The 15804-nt window shown below is 38.7% G+C and overlaps 2 protein-coding genes and 1 long non-coding RNA gene across 3 annotated transcripts in view; 2 read left to right on the forward strand and 1 right to left on the reverse strand.

Moving 5' to 3' along the window:
• LOC107684918 (uncharacterized) overlaps positions 1-6315 on the reverse strand; it is a 16618-nt gene extending 10303 nt beyond the window's left edge. Inside the window, exons 1-2 of the long non-coding RNA XR_001633901.1 lie at positions 6302-6315; positions 4973-4978 (exon numbers count right to left, since the gene is read on the reverse strand). This is a non-coding gene — a long non-coding RNA (uncharacterized LOC107684918). The remainder of the gene's footprint in view (positions 1-4972; positions 4979-6301) is intronic.
• The window catches only part of LOC107684916 (stress-70 protein, mitochondrial-like), a 21745-nt gene extending 13039 nt beyond the window's left edge, over positions 1-8706 (forward strand). Inside the window, exons 9-16 of the mRNA XM_016481297.1 lie at positions 612-821; positions 2060-2287; positions 3560-3664; positions 3876-3993; positions 5009-5103; positions 5659-5751; positions 5834-5974; positions 7724-8706. Coding sequence (XP_016336783.1) covers positions 612-821; positions 2060-2287; positions 3560-3664; positions 3876-3993; positions 5009-5103; positions 5659-5751; positions 5834-5974; positions 7724-7801 — 1068 coding nt within the window. The 3' untranslated portion in view covers positions 7802-8706. The remainder of the gene's footprint in view (positions 1-611; positions 822-2059; positions 2288-3559; positions 3665-3875; positions 3994-5008; positions 5104-5658; positions 5752-5833; positions 5975-7723) is intronic.
• An 827-nt stretch (positions 8707-9533) lies between these two features.
• LOC107684917 (rho-related GTP-binding protein RhoG-like) lies at positions 9534-15372 on the forward strand. Its single transcript, XM_016481299.1, has 2 exons — positions 9534-9623; positions 12383-15372. The coding sequence occupies exon 2, from the start codon at positions 12407-12409 to the stop codon at positions 12980-12982; it is 576 nt and encodes a 191-aa protein (XP_016336785.1). The 5' UTR covers positions 9534-9623; positions 12383-12406; the 3' UTR covers positions 12983-15372.
• Positions 15373-15804: the final 432 nt, after the last annotated feature.

A 15804-nucleotide genomic window follows, 5' to 3' on the forward strand; every position in this document is an offset into this window, starting at 1 on the left:
CAACATTTTATGTTTAATATATCAAAACATTATTTATGCATTTGTAACTGCAGGTTAAATGCATTCATGTCCTGCATTAAACAGTGTGTAAATGCATCTAAATGCCACTTCAGATGCAGCTTCTGTGTTGATTTCATTTGCTTGGTAACAGCCCAAATGTTAATTTAATTAATTAAATTAATATATAAGGAATAATTCCCTGATTAAATGTAAGAATTTCACTCAAAAGATAATGGGACACTTTTATACAAAAATGGCTTTATAAAGGTAAAAATGCCCATAAAATTTAAAAATAAGTTTAAACTTATTGGAAAAGATTCATTTCTCTCAGAATATTCACAGAATATGAAGAATATTAAAAACTTCAGCTGTCCACGGCAGTCCTTAAGATACCAGCACAATAACACACTCAGCAAAATATCATCTAATTATCGTTATCGATATTATATTTTTGTCAATATCGCACACCCCTAATACTAATATAATACCAGCATGTTATGATGAGTATGTTTGTCAGGTTTTTGAGATTTCAGGATGCAGTGGTTATTGCTGGTTTAGAGTGTGGATGTTGGTGAGTTTAAGAAACCGTATCGTAATATCTCTGCACACAGACGGACATCAACCTGCCGTACCTGACGATGGACGCCTCTGGCCCCAAACACCTGAACATGAAGCTGACCCGCGCTCAGTTCGAGGGCATCGTGGCGGATCTGATCCGCAGAACCGTGGAGCCCTGTCAGAAGGCCATGCAGGACGCAGAGGTCTCCAAGAGTGACATTGGAGAAGTGCTGCTGGTGGGAGGAATGAGCCGCATGCCGAAGGTAACCGAAAGACTCTCTAAGGATTTTTTCTACTGGTCCAGTCGGGCCAGTGGTTCAATTTTTTACTCGCCTTGTCAATATTTTCACTGGCCATGCCACAAAAAATGGTATCATTGTTTTTGACCCATGTTATCTTTTATTCTAATAAATAAGCTTATATGACACAGAAATTTTACAATTCTCCATTCCAATTTCAGTACCACAGCAAGAAATGCTAGCCTGACAAATATAAAGTTCAGACCTTATTAAAGACATGAACAGTCAGTAGATAAGAACAAATGAACAAATTACATGCAACAGCACAAATAAACACAACAATGATACAAATTAAAGATGCTTGAGATTTTTATAAGTACAGAAGTTGAAAACTTAAATGTAAAATAACATTGCATATGAATTATGTATGAATTAAATATATAGATTAATCATTGTTAAGCTCATTGTTAACATTTATAAAGCGGAGCGTTTCGGTCCTTGATTCTGATTGGCTGAGCCGCGTTCGAAGCTGTTGTAAATTATTCTACAATGTAACATACACCTTTGTTTACGTTTGTCTGTTGCTCGGCAACCACTTTGTTGCAACCACAACTGTTTCTGAGGAACTACATTGTTTGGTGGAAGAATACTGTGTTTATTAATATTACACTTTATTTGCTGTTTTATTTTGTGAAACCGTACTACGTATATGGAATAACCGTTTTATAAAAGCAGTAAGCCCCGTGAAGCTGTGGTTTACAGTGAATTTATAACAGCTAAGGGGGTTTTAGGCACTCCGCTTCACCCCTTAGCTGTTATAAATTCACTGTAAACCACGGCTTATTGCTTTATAAGGACACCAACAGCAGCTGATAAATTAGGCGCGGTCACTTTAAACACAATTTATGGGTCTAATATATTGTATGTATTTGTCTGTCACTCCATACGGGGCTTGCGCTGTGCACACAGAACACACTGAGTGACTAAGTTATTCACATCTTCTTGTGCTTGAATGTGTTAAAATCGCTTTAATGTTCAAATTGGCAAGGTGTGTTTGTCTGTTATAGTGCAAGAAGAACGCGAGTGCTGAATGGAGTTCTCTTGTCTCTTGCGCTTTGTGTGCTTTTCGCGTCTTCTCATGCTTTTAAATTGACAAAGCTTTAAAAACACGTGCAAATGAATAACTTTCATGAGGACACGGCAGAGGCCCGATCCGTCTACTGTCCTGAAGCGTCTTGATTCCTGCACGTGTGCGTCCTCAGGTCCAGCAGACGGTCCAGGATCTGTTTGGTCGCGCTCCCAGTAAGTCTGTGAACCCAGATGAAGCCGTTGCCATCGGAGCGGCCATCCAGGGAGGCGTTCTGGCCGGAGACGTGACCGACGTGCTGCTGCTGGACGTCACTCCTCTGTCTCTCGGCATCGAGACTCTGGGAGGAGTCTTCACCAAACTCATCAACAGAAACACAACCATCCCCACCAAGAAGAGCCAGGTAAGCTTCTGAAGCTCTTCGTGCTCAAACCTCGTCTTCCTCCTTGCATCGTGGCTGAATTAAGCTTCACTATCAGACATGGCTTTCAGTATCACTGTCATCTTCGATCTCTGAATCAACAGTTTATCTTTATTTTTTTAAGGGTTAGTTCACACCTTATTTGAAACCCTGATAGACTTCTGTCTGTTTCACCCTGACTTTGATGCTTCAGAAAGTTAATAAAGACATCGTAAACATGATTCATATGAATCAAGCAGTTTAAATCAAATCTTTTGAAGCGACATGATCATTTTATATGATGAACAGAATTAATATATGGCTTTATTCACATATACGTGTTGATCAACACACATAAATGGATCTCTTCACATATGGTCAACGGATTGACTGAACTTGTTTGGTACATGAAAACAAACCTTATTGGTTCCTCTGCACTAAGCAGGCACCTGTGAGCTTCTGTCGACCATAATTGATGTGCTTTATGTATGTGCATTGATCAGTGTTAGTATGTGATTATACACAGATTTAATTAACAGAAAAACAGCCTCTTATCTTATGAATCTTTTTGAAGACACCCTTATGTCATATCAAACGCACAAAACTGTTTCATATTTGAAACGCATTCTTTGAACATAGTAGCCTAAATTATTTAATTTTAGGTGATATCACTTTAATAAACCTATGTAGGTAAATATAACAATATTGGTACATATCAATGACCCAATATAAGATATGTGACCCTGGAGCACAAAAGCAGTCTTAAGTCGCTGGGATATATTTGTAGCAATAGCCAACAATACATTGTATGGGTCAAAATTATAGATTTTTCTGTTATGCCAAAAATCATTAGGATATTAAGTAAAGATCATGTTCCATGAAGATATTTAGTAAATTTCCTACCGTAAATATATCAGAGCTTAATTTTTGATTAGTAATATACATTGCTAAGAACTTCATTTGGACAACTTTAAAGATGATTTTCTCAATATTTAGATTTTTTTTGCACCCTCAGATTCCAGATTTTCAAATAGTTGTATCTCGGCCAAATATTGTCCTCTCCTAACAAACCATACATCAACGGAAAGATTATTTATTCAGCTTTCAGATGATGCATAAATCTCAATTTCAAAAAATTGACACGACTGGTTTTGTGCTCCAGGGTCACATATGTTGGTAAACATTTTTTGTCATTTTTTTGAAGCGGTGTTGCTCTGCTCTAATGTGTCCATATGGACTGATATGAACTTTGGTTGATGTTGATGTGCTTCTCAGGTTTTCTCCACCGCTGCTGATGGACAGACTCAAGTAGAGATCAAGGTTTGTCAGGGAGAGCGAGAGATGGCTGCAGACAACAAGACTCTGGGACAGTTCACCCTGGTACAAAACATTCACATGCACCTTTACATGTATGCATTTAGCAGACGTTTTTATCCAGACTTACAGAAGAGGCACAAAGAGCCAGCAACACTCATAATACGCAGTGCTAGGTTTATTAGACATCTAGATTAGGAAGCATGCTAGAGAAGACCATAAACGTGTTTTTTCATATCCAGTCATGGCTCAGATGTTGTATTTATGTGCTGAACAGGTCGGCGTCCCTCCGGCTCCTCGTGGTGTTCCTCAGATTGAAGTCACCTTTGATATCGACGCTAACGGGATCGTGCACGTCTCCGCTAAAGACAAGGGCACCGGCCGAGAACAGCAGAGTGAGTCCAGACAAACATCAATGATATATGCTATTCCCAAAGGAAATCCAGACTTTTTCTTTAATCTTTCACTAAAATATGTGACCCTGGAGTCTTAAGTGTCAATTTTTCAAAATTGAGATTTCTACATCAGCTGAAAGCTGAATAAATGCGCTTTCCATTGTTGTATGGTTTGTTAGGATAGGACAATATTTGGCTGAGATACAACTATTTGAGAATCTGGAAACTGAGGGTGCAAAAAAATCTACATATTGAGATAAAGTCACCTTTAAAGTTGTTCAAATTAAGTTCTTAGCAATGCATATTACTAGTTTTGATATATTTATGGTAAGATATTTACAATATATCTTCATGGAACATGATCTTTACTTAATGTCAACACTCATAATACGCAGTGCTAGGTTTATTAGACATCTAGATTAGGAAGCATGCTAGAGAAGACCATAAACGTGTTTTTTCATATCCAGTCATGGCTCAGATGTTGTATTTATGTGCTGAACAGGTCGGCGTCCCTCCGGCTCCTCGTGGTGTTCCTCAGATTGAAGTCACCTTTGATATCGACGCTAACGGGATCGTGCACGTCTCCGCTAAAGACAAGGGCACCGGCCGAGAACAGCAGAGTGAGACAAAAATCAGTCAAAATCAATGATGCATGTTGTTCCCAAAGGAACTCCACACACTTTTTTTTTTTTTTTTTATTTTTCACTAAAATATAACTTCAGAAATGACTTTGACCTGTGTTATGAGGGGTAATGTGAGCTAGTTCTCCAAGAAAAGATGGTTTAGTCATTGCTTTAGGCCACTGTTGTGTAGTGACTGCAGTAATGCAATATGACTGCAAATTACAACATCTTTGAAAGATTTTATTTTTGAAGATGTCCACTGCAACCTCGCATTCAGCTCGACTCCTCTCTAGTATGCAATGTCCACTTTTACAGTCCCAAAAATGTTGCATTTAAGTTGTCTTTATGAAAAAAACATTAATCTCATATTATTTTATGCATGTTTCGTTCAGTTGTCATCCAGTCATCTGGTGGACTCGGCAAAGACGACATTGAAAACATGATCAAGAACGCTGAGAAGTACGCAGAGGAGGACCGGAGACGGAAGGTAGCATCTCGATTCATGTCTGCGAATGTGACCCTGGAGCACAAAAGCAGTCTTAAGTCGCTGGGGTATATTTGTAGCAATAGCCAACAATACATTGTATGGGTCAAAATTATAGATTTTTCTTGTATGCCAAAAATCATTAGGACATTAAGGAAAGATCATGTTCCATGAAGATGTTTTGTAAATTTCCTACTGTAAATATATCAAAACTTAATTTGATTAGTAATATGCATTGCTAAGAACTTAATTTGGACAACTTTAAAGATGATTTTCTCAATATTTAGATTTTTTTTGCACCCTCAGATTCCAGATTTTCAAATAGTTGTATCTCGACCAAATATTGTCCTCTCCTAACAAACCATACATCAATGGAAAGCTCATTTATTCAGAAAAATTGACACTTAAGACTGGTTTGTGCTCCAGGGTCACAAATGATTCACAATCACAGTTCTGCTAATATGCGATGTCACTATTTGAAACCGCATTAGACGTGGTCTTATTTGTCGCACCTTAAAACCTGTTGCAGTGTCTGAACTGATTGATCTCGGTTTAAAGGATCGCGTGGAAGCGGTTAACATGGCCGAGGGCATCGTTCACGACACCGAGTCAAAGATGGAGGAGTTTAAGGATCAGCTGCCTGCCGATGAGGTCTGACTGCTGTCTGAGGAGCTCAAACGCCGGTGTTTTAGAGGTGTTTTAGAGTGTGAATGTTTGTAATCTCTCTCTGCAGTGTAACAAACTGAAGGAGGAGATGGCTAAAGTGCGAGAGCTGCTCTCACGGCAGGACGCCGAGACGGGAGAAAACATCAAACAAGCGGCCACAAACCTGCAGCAGGCCTCGCTCAAACTCTTCGAGATGGCATACAAGAAGGTCAGTTCACTCGTTTTACTCTAGTAACCCCCTTTTTAACATTGCTTTCTGATTAAGAGCTGCCGAAGCTTTTGAGCTTAGTTTGACCTGCTCATATTTTGCCTTCTGACGAGCTTTCAGGACATTTCATGTGCTATGGAAGAAATGCACTGCATTGTTTATATTGATCCAAACATTGAGCTCTTGCTGTCAAACAGTGGACTGGTTTGAAAGAGCATTACAGTTAATAACAATATTAATAATTCATTACATTTATATAGCGCTTTTCTATCACGATTATATCCAATTTATTTTGTGCATTTTTATTAAATTATATAAGCAGGCTACTTTTTAAAATAATTACAAATTAGTAATAAATCAACACGTTTGTTAAGAACTTAACCAAATAAATATAGCTTCAAAACATGCAAGCAAATATAAAGTAATAAAGTGGAGAAAGGCAATTGCAAGTGATAAACAAAAAGTACTTTCCGTATCTGAGAGTGCTTTGAGCGTCCGAAAGTTTACAGACGATCATAGTTATGGATAAAAAAATGTTTCCCTCCGCATTATTACTGATGAGATCATAGACAGTGGCAGCTTTAATAGATCTGTGCATTAGTGTGAATGCAGTCTGTTTCCACACATCAGATGCTTTGTCCTGCTCTGAAAACATAACTGACTGTTTACATCAATTTCCTACCATTAAAGTATTCAGAGATGCATTAACCGCAGCCGCGATCCAGCTTCAGGACAAACACACACAAAGCAAACGTGAAAGTCTCAGTATGTGAGTTTCGTGCATCTAATACGCGCTGCACACCAAACGGCATCAATGAAAGCACATTTAAAGTAAAACACTGAAATAACTGCGGGTGGATGCACTCACTGTCAAGCTTGGTTTTTCCCAAATGTTCCCTGATCACGGATTTAAAAATAGTGGGTGCATTTTTTTTAATACTCTCGTGACAAGTGCGTATGCGAACGACCTCAGTAGGCTTTAATGGATTATGGTCTTATCACTGCATCGATGCAGAATCATCCACATCGCGATGCATGGGTTAATTTCAACACCCCTAACAGAGAATCAGGGCCTTGTTTAACGTCTCATCCGAAGGACGGTTTGGGATGAGCATTGCAGTTGTATAATATAATAGTGGTGGTAGTAGTATTAATAATAAAGACATTTATTAGTGTTGAAGTTTAGTAAAACATATGTGAGCCTGGAGCACAAAAGCAGTCTTAAGTCGCTGGGGTATATTTGTAGCAATAGCCAACAATACATTGTATGATTTTTCTTTTAAACCAAAAATCATTAGGATATGAAGGAAAGATCATGTTCCATGAAGATATTTAGTCAATTTCCTACCGTAAATATATCAAAACTTAATTTTTGATTAGTAATATGCATTGCTAAGAACTTCATTTGGACAACTTTAAAGATGATTTTCTCAGTATTTAGATTTTTTTTTGCACCCTCAGATTCCAGATTTTCAAATAGTTGTATCTCAGCCAAATATTGTCCGATCCTAACAAACCATACATCAATGGAAAGCTATTTATTCAGAAAAGGTGTATAAATCTCAACTTAAAAAAACTGACCCTTATGACTGGTTTTGTGCTCCAGGGTCACATATAGGTTATGTAGAAGCATTGTCTGAATTTGACCTGAAATACTGTATCTTGTACACTTGATGCATTGTAACATTATTTGTGTGCAGTCTGTCCCCTGATGACTGGAGTAATATTGACTGTGCTTGTGTTTGTCAGATGGCATCGGAGAGGGAAGGCAGCAGTGGCTCCGGCTCCGGAGGAGAAACGGGAGAGAAGAAGGAGGGCCAGCAGTAAAGCCTGAGAGTTTGATATGGACTGAATGGTTTGGGAGCATGAACGTGTTTCCCTGAGCGGCATACACACATTATTTTCACACATACTGTGTTTTACAATATCATCACGGCTCCTCATCCACCTCCCTTAATGTCTAGGAGTTCAAATTCATTCATTGTGTCTGCTGGAAATAATCTGCATCGGTCTTGAAGCGAACTGTGCAAGCGTTTGATCTGGGGTTTAAGGTGAGCGTGTGACTCGAGCCATTCAGACATGCATTCCTGCCTGCGGGCACCGTGTGGTGTGACCTTCTCAAGGTGTCTTCGATAAGTGTGGTTTTTTTGGGAATGAATGAGGCTGAATGTGTGGCTGAACGGCTTCAGGATGTCTATATCTGCAGCGAGTGTGTATAAAAGCAGGGCTACTTTGTTTCAAGACACCAATGTTTCATATTTAAATGACATCTGTTCTGTCCATCTTGTAAGCTTGTGCACATGTTTACGCTGAGAGGATGAAACTATGAAAGATAATCAACAATATGATGTGGAATTGATTATAATTTGGCTGATCGTACCAGCATTGAGAATCAAGCAGGGTTATATAGAGCGCACCTCTACAACAATACGGCTCTGTGTCCTTCTTTAAAGTACACTGTAAAGGGCAGGTGAGGTGAATTCATCTGATCTACCTTTACTAGTGATTTCAGCTCGTTTTATTTAAATCAGTGATGTTGTGTTATGATTGTGAAGGATTACGTTCTGTTTGTCTCTTAACAATCCCAATCTCCTCTCTGCTTTTCTTTTTCTGCCTCTGTACAAAGGCTGATGTCTGTTGAAGATGTTAAATGTTGGAATCGAATGATTTAATAGGCTTAAAGAGAGTAATATTCCAGTGCAGTCTTTTATAATAAAATTGTGTTTGAACTCATATTTGTGTGTTTTCCAGGTTAACTCTGTTTTGAATGTCTCCGTGTTGGAGGAGCTCCAGGATCATAACTGCATTTCTTGTGCTTCTTGCTAATATAACTGTGGGTTATGATCAAAATGATCTGCTCTCTGTAATCAGCTGGTGTTTGACATTTGGCGTTGGATAGAAGCACAGGTTAAATGAACCCTTTTTGTCAGCCCTTTGAGGTAAAATATTTGCTTTAAGTACTCCTTGAGGTTTTAAGTTAATATTTTAAATATAAACCACATATTTGCATGCAATATAATAATTCATAACTCAAAAATATATTACTTTTGTAATACAGTTGTCACTTAAATAATTGTTTATAATTTTTGAACATTTAATTTTATGATGCTAGTATGCCTACAATTCTTAACTTCAGTTGATTCTTCTGGTAGAATTGTAAACAGAATTTCTACTTTCTTGCAATTTATTGTTTTGTCACGGAATAAACTTTTTATTTCACAATTCTGAGTTTATATATTACAATCGAACGTTTTTTTTTTTTTTTTTTTTTTTTATATACGAGTTTATATCTCACCGTTTGGACATTTCTTCACACAGAATTTATCTCTCACAATTCAGACTCTTAGAACAGCGAGTTTATATCTCGCATCTAAGCATGAGAACAAATCTGTGTTTACAGTGAAATATATTATTACTCCGGTTTCCAGATTGGGCGGTCCTTTTTAATAGTTAATTAAAATGAGCGTTATCCAGTAAGTCGCAAACGCAACACTCAAACCTGAGCCGCAGAAACGATTCCTAACGAGGTTTTCGCGAGAGAAAGAAAGGGCTTTTATTTTGAAGCCGAGCTGCTGCGACTTCCGGCGGATCAGAGTGCGCGAACGCGGTTTTGAGCACTGGTCGGAGAGGCGCGAGGACTTCAGAGGCGGTGAGCACGTCTAAAAACTCGTTTCATAAGTTTTATCATCGCGTTATGGCTTACATGAAGACTCGTGTTTGCTCTGGTGTCCGTTTTCTGTGTAAAACAGAAGTTACGGGTGTGAAAGAAATACAGGAAATACTTGTCTTTGGGCGCGTCTGATAATGTGTGACTGAAGCGCGACGCGTCAGAACGACAGCGCTCACGCTGCAGCCTGCGATTATTATTATTATTATTATTATTATATGAAAAGTGCGTTCGTGGCGTGACTGTTTTACATAAATTAGCAAAGCATCCTTACACACTACAGTAGTGAAAGCAAAAACACTGTTACCCGTAATAACGACAAGAACCGTAATTGCAATGTACAGTAAACTACTGATTGTAGTAATATTTTGATTATTATAACGGGTAAGTTGTGCTTCAGCGTCGTGTGAAGTGTAGACGGGTGTTTGGACAGTCGCCGCTAATAGCAGCTAAGCAATGTCGGTCTGAGAAGGCTGTTTCCGAAATCAAGTAACTTGTTAAATTACATTAACACATCGTTAATAGCATGCGTTGTGTAAAGGACTTAAATATGAATACGAGACTTGTTGTCTAACTTATGAAGTGTTTGATAGCTAATCTAGCGGCTAGCGTTAGCAGCTTCCGCAATAACGGAGAGATTGTGACACTTCACTCACCTGAGAGTCTTCAGAAATCAGTGTAATATGCTGATTTATTATCAATGTTGGAAACCGTTGTGCTGCTTCATATTTGTTTGGAACCCGTGATACTTTTTTCAGGATTCTTTGATGAATAGGAAGTTAAAAAGAACAGCATTTATTAAAAAGTTCAAAAGTTTGGGGTCATTATTTTTATTTTTTTGAAATCACTTAATGCTTTTTTTCAGCAAGGATGTGTTGATAAAAAGTGATGATAAAGACTTAGCCTATATTGTTAGAAAAGATTTCTATTTGAAATAAGCACTGTTTTTTTATTTTATACATCAAAGAATCCTGGAAAAAAGTATCACAGGTTCCATAAAAAATTTAATTAAATAAATATTAAGCAGCAAAACTGTTTCCAGCATTGATCATTAATCAGCATATTAGCATGATTTCTGAAGATCATGTGACACTGAAGACTGGAGTAATGATGCTGAATATTCAGCTTTGCATCACAGGAATCAATTATATTTTAAAGTATATTAAAATAGAAAACCATTATTTTAAATTGCAATAATATTTCACAGTATTACTGTTTTTTTCTGTATTTCTGCTCAAATAAATGCAGCCTTGATGAGCAGAAGAGACTTTACAAATCTTACTGATCCCAAACTTTTGAGCAGCAGTGTATTTTTTGTTTCCATCATGATCGTTTGGGTTTAGTTCCACTGGCAGCACCAGCGGAGATCCTGGAAACTTTTAATCAGAATTTTTTTTTACTGTGATTTGAAACGCAAGGTCAATGTGATTTCCTTAGTGTAAACTTCTATTAATTCTTCATAATAAAGCACAAATACATCTAAAGTTAGAACTTAATCACCATGTTTCTGGCAGGAAATACCATACTTACACCGTTTATTATTCTTATTGTTTGTAAGAAATTAATATGTGATATTGAAAAAGCTTTCGGAACAGTTGTGTTACTTTGCTGAACCCTCATGTTGTGTTCTGGTCATTTTGACCCAGAGAGGATTTTCTTTTCTTTTATTAAATGTTCTTTTTTGAAAATGCTAGTTAATGTTATCACATTAGACTAAAACATACTGACTTTGCTCACATAAGGTAATAACAGCTTCCTAACATATTTATAATTTTATGCTTTTGGGATTTTTTCCCACCTTGTAACACTTGTGGTGTTCCCAATCAAAAATGACCAGCCTACAAAAAAATTGCTTATAAATATCTCATTATGCAATATTATTTACCACATATTGGGTTTAATCTTTTTGTCAACACATTTTCTTTCAATTAGCACAGGTCCAAAAATAAATAAATAAAAACTACGAAACCTGTGCCAATTTAAAGAAAATGTGTTGACAAAAATATAAAGCCCAATATTTCACAATAATGCAGCATAATGAGAGATTTCAAGCAGTTTAAAAGGCTGGACATTTTTGACCTGAAACACCAAATAAGGTGGAGGATTTTCAACACGGCACACGGGATAATATCTTTTTTTTATGACAGCACAGTGCTGATACCAAATAACAAGAGTTTTTCTATCATAGTCATAATAACTGTTTTGGTAGAAACGGTGCTTTTCACTTTTTAAAGGGTTAGTTCACCCAAAAATGATAATTAGCCCATAAATTACTCACCCTCAAGTCATCCTCACCGGCGCATGCGCTACGCTGAACTCATACGTCATCCGCCTGGAGCTGCTTCCGTGTAGTAGGACTGTTGGCGCAAGCTACATTAAAGTGATTATTACGTTTTGAATATGGATATTTTTCTTACAAAAACGCATTGATTCGCTACAGGAGGCCTTTGTTCACCCCCCGGAGCCGTGTGAGAGACTTTTAATTATGGATGCATGCGCTTTATTTCACTTCTTTTGGACTGATGCATGCAACACCCGCTGACTGCAATGATAGAGCTTGGAATAGCCAGGACAATTTTTAATCTTCGTCTGAAAGAAGAAAGTCATATACGCCTAGGATGCCTTGAGGGTGAGTAATTCATGGTCTAATTATCATTTTTGGGTGAACTAACCCTTTAAGCAGAGTACAGAATGCATCAGTCTGTTTCGTGCTCTGTCTGAAAGCCTGCTCTTGGCCGCAGGTGCCACTGCCGTGAGGACGCAAAATGCAGACTATTAAGTGTGTGGTGGTGGGCGACGGGGCGGTGGGCAAGACATGCCTCCTCATCTCCTACACCACCAACGCCTTTCCCGAGGAGTACATCCCCACCGTGTTCGACAACTACAGCGCTCAGATGAGTGTGGACGGCCGTACGGTCAGCCTCAACCTGTGGGACACGGCGGGGCAGGAGGAGTACGACCGCCTGCGCACGCTCTCCTACCCACAGACCAACGTCTTCATCATCTGCTTCTCCATCGGCAGCCCCTCGTCTTTCGCCAACGTGCGGCACAAGTGGCACCCCGAGGTGACCCACCACTGCCCCAGCGTTCCCATCCTGCTGGTGGGCACTAAGAGGGATCTGCGCACGGATTCGGAGACGGTCAAGAAGCTGAAGGAGCAGGGCCTGGCACCCACCTCTCACCAGCAGGGCGGCGCTCTGGCCAAGCAGATCGGCGCCGTCAAGTACCTGGAGTGCTCTGCATTGCTGCAGGAGGGAGTGCGGGAGGTGTTTGTGGAGGCCGTGCGCGCCGTGCTCTACCCCGTTACCAAAAAGAATACCAAGAAGTGTGTGCTCTTATAGTCGGCCGAGACGGAGATGAACTCATAAACAAGATGTACAGGGGCCCAACCTGGTCTCATCTCACTTTCTCGCTCTTTAAGGACTTTCTGATTTGGTTTCGCTGACTACTTCATGTCTCATTCCCTTGTAAACCAGTCTAAAGTTGCTTGCCTGTTTTTTGTTGTTGATTAATAAGTTTGTTGCCAGATCCACTTAATGAAAGATAAGGATCGTCCGTGTCCGTCGGGAGCCTGTAGGGATTTCTACTGCCTTGACTCGCGGCGTCCTGTGCTTTTAGATAAAGTGCAATATAATGAAGACTGAATGAGGTCGACACATCAGACTTACGGTTATAGATGTCCCAGACAAATCTTTGATGTGCCTTCAAAATGATTTTTTTTAAAATGCGCATATGTTTAATCCATAGCTGTTCAGCAATATTTCGACAGGTTGTGTAAAATGGATTGTTTGGGTTGCACTGATATGTGTGAATTTCATATAGAAAAGGTTGAATTTTACTCCAAAATCTAAAGAAAAAAATAATGATACTTTCCATAAAGAAATTAAATCTTTTTAAAGAGCAATAAAATCCAATAATGCAAAAAAAAAAAAGGTAATTTCCCACAATGCAAGAAAGAAATATCTCCCAGACGCAATGACTGATTTTTAAAATATATTTATAGTTCAACAAATACTGTAATGCTGTACATTTCCAATTATATTTTACAAATGCAAAACATCTTAATGGACCAAACTAGCAAAATATATTTTCTTATTTGTGATTTTGGGGTTAAATGTGACCCTGAAGTTTTATTAACCCATCATCCTGAGAATCGTGCCTTATGTGCTGTTTAATAAGGGCTGCGTCCCGCTGCTAAACAAGCGTTAGTACTGTTGTCGCGATGGCAGATTCAGGCATCGACCCGTATTTTCCTCTTCAGCGATGGTCAGTCAGGTTACTGGAGTTCACCATAGAGTTACTCTTATCTGCCGCCATGTCAGTTCGGTTCTGCCTCGGTATTTAACGCTCCACGAGAGTCACTGGTCGTTTGTTTTTAGTGAATGCCTCGCAAACACCAAAACGCTGATGTGTCTTCCCAACCCAAAGACTGAGCAGCAGGCATGTTCAGCGTATCATTGCACACGTCTCATTCAAAGGCAGTGGTTTGGGTTTATGTTATTATTAACCGACGATTTTTATTTGTGGTTTTGCATGTTCAAAAGGAGGCCCGAACAGCACTGGCCACTGTATTTCAGTATCCTCATCTCAACGTACATCAGCCTTTAAGATGCGAGACGATTTCCGGTCGGTGAGCTGCAGGGTTTTGATGTGATGTTTTACTCCGCTGATATGTGATTAGCTTTCAGAACTGGAAGTCGTGGTTAAACCTTTTGCAAAACTGACATCATTGAATGGCAGTGTGGTGTGGAAACCTGTGACTAGACAGCCGATGTTTTAATAACTGAAACAGTCAATTTTGTGTGTGTTTTTAGCTTTTTCTGAATTGTCTGCCAAAGTTGGCCAAAGAGTGCCTTTGGAAAAAAACAAAGATGTATTGTGGAGTAATTGGACGCGTGTATGTTAACGTTTGAGTCGCACCTGATACCATTCGCAGTGTTTGTTTCTGTCGTTAAACCAGGACAGTGTCTCGAATCATTACTTACTTTGAATTCAGTTGCCAAACTCCATGTAAGTGTTGTTGCTGTGTAAGGGAAATTAAATCTGTGCAAATGCTGATATCACTATTAGGTGTGACGGTGGTGAATGACGAGCGATTGTGACCGTGAACTGCTTTCCGTTTCATCTTTCAGAGTAATAGTGCGGCTGTGTGTCTATGGTATGTGGTACTACATTTATACACTGGGAACTCGATTTTTGTCAAAACTGCCTTTTTATAACCAAAACAAATTGTATAAATTAACTAACCGTGAAATTATTTTAAATTATGCAAAATAAATTTTTACACAGTTTGCATGCCCTTCTTTGAGTTGCATTGGCTTGTGTGATTGAAGTGCTCTGTATTTCGGATTGGACGTCTTCCTGACACAGAGAGAACGTTTCATCAGGCTTGGGCTTCATCGCCACTGCTGCTGACTTGCTAAAGTGCAGCACATGTTCTTACTTGACACGGTTTCCGTTGATGCTGCCGTGCACAAGCCACAACAAAGAGCTGATAGATATCAAGACGCTGCAAGCAGCTCCAGTGCACACTTTGTTTCACAAGAGCATGTGGCAGGCCTGAGTCAGATGCATTGCTTTGTGCTGGCAACCTAAATGCTGCCTTTATTCCATGTGATGTCTTCACACTTCAGCTGCAAAACAGACGTCCTGTGTGTGCTTTTTATTCTCCTTTATTTTGGTTGATTTAAATTTGTAATGATTGCTTGTTTGGACACATACTCTACAATGGAGTTATATTTCATAACTCAAATGCAGTTTTTAAATGTTGCACTTTGTCATTTAGTAAATATTTTAATGTCATGGTTTCCACTAGATGGCACCAAATACATTAGTATTTTCAGAATGAGATATTGGTTTACTGCTACTGAATACTGTGCATCATAATGCATAGTTTTCTGTTCAGTTAAAAAAATAAAAAGATGTAAATAAGAATATTCTCTTAAGCCAGCTGTTTCAATGAGAAGCACTATTGGACAGAATAAACCATGTACCATGTAAAACTATATATTTTTCGATTTAAATTCTACATGCATGTTTTCTTTAAACCTTGAATGCATGATAGCACATATCTTAATCATTATTTTCAAACAGATGCTTCTTTAATCACGACCTGAGGCCTGTACGGTGACGTTTGGAGCGTGTACACTTGAAAGTGTGACAT

The sequence above is a fragment of the Sinocyclocheilus anshuiensis genome, unplaced genomic scaffold (genome assembly GCF_001515605.1).
Source record: "Sinocyclocheilus anshuiensis isolate Anshui unplaced genomic scaffold, SAMN03320099.WGS_v1.1 scaffold585, whole genome shotgun sequence".
Taxonomy (NCBI): Eukaryota; Metazoa; Chordata; class Actinopteri; order Cypriniformes; family Cyprinidae; genus Sinocyclocheilus; species Sinocyclocheilus anshuiensis.

Coding starts and splice junctions, on each gene's coding strand:
- LOC107684917 (XM_016481299.1), top strand. CDS start 12,407: ATGCAGACTATTAAGTGTGTGGTGGTGGGCGACGGGGCGGTGGGCAAG.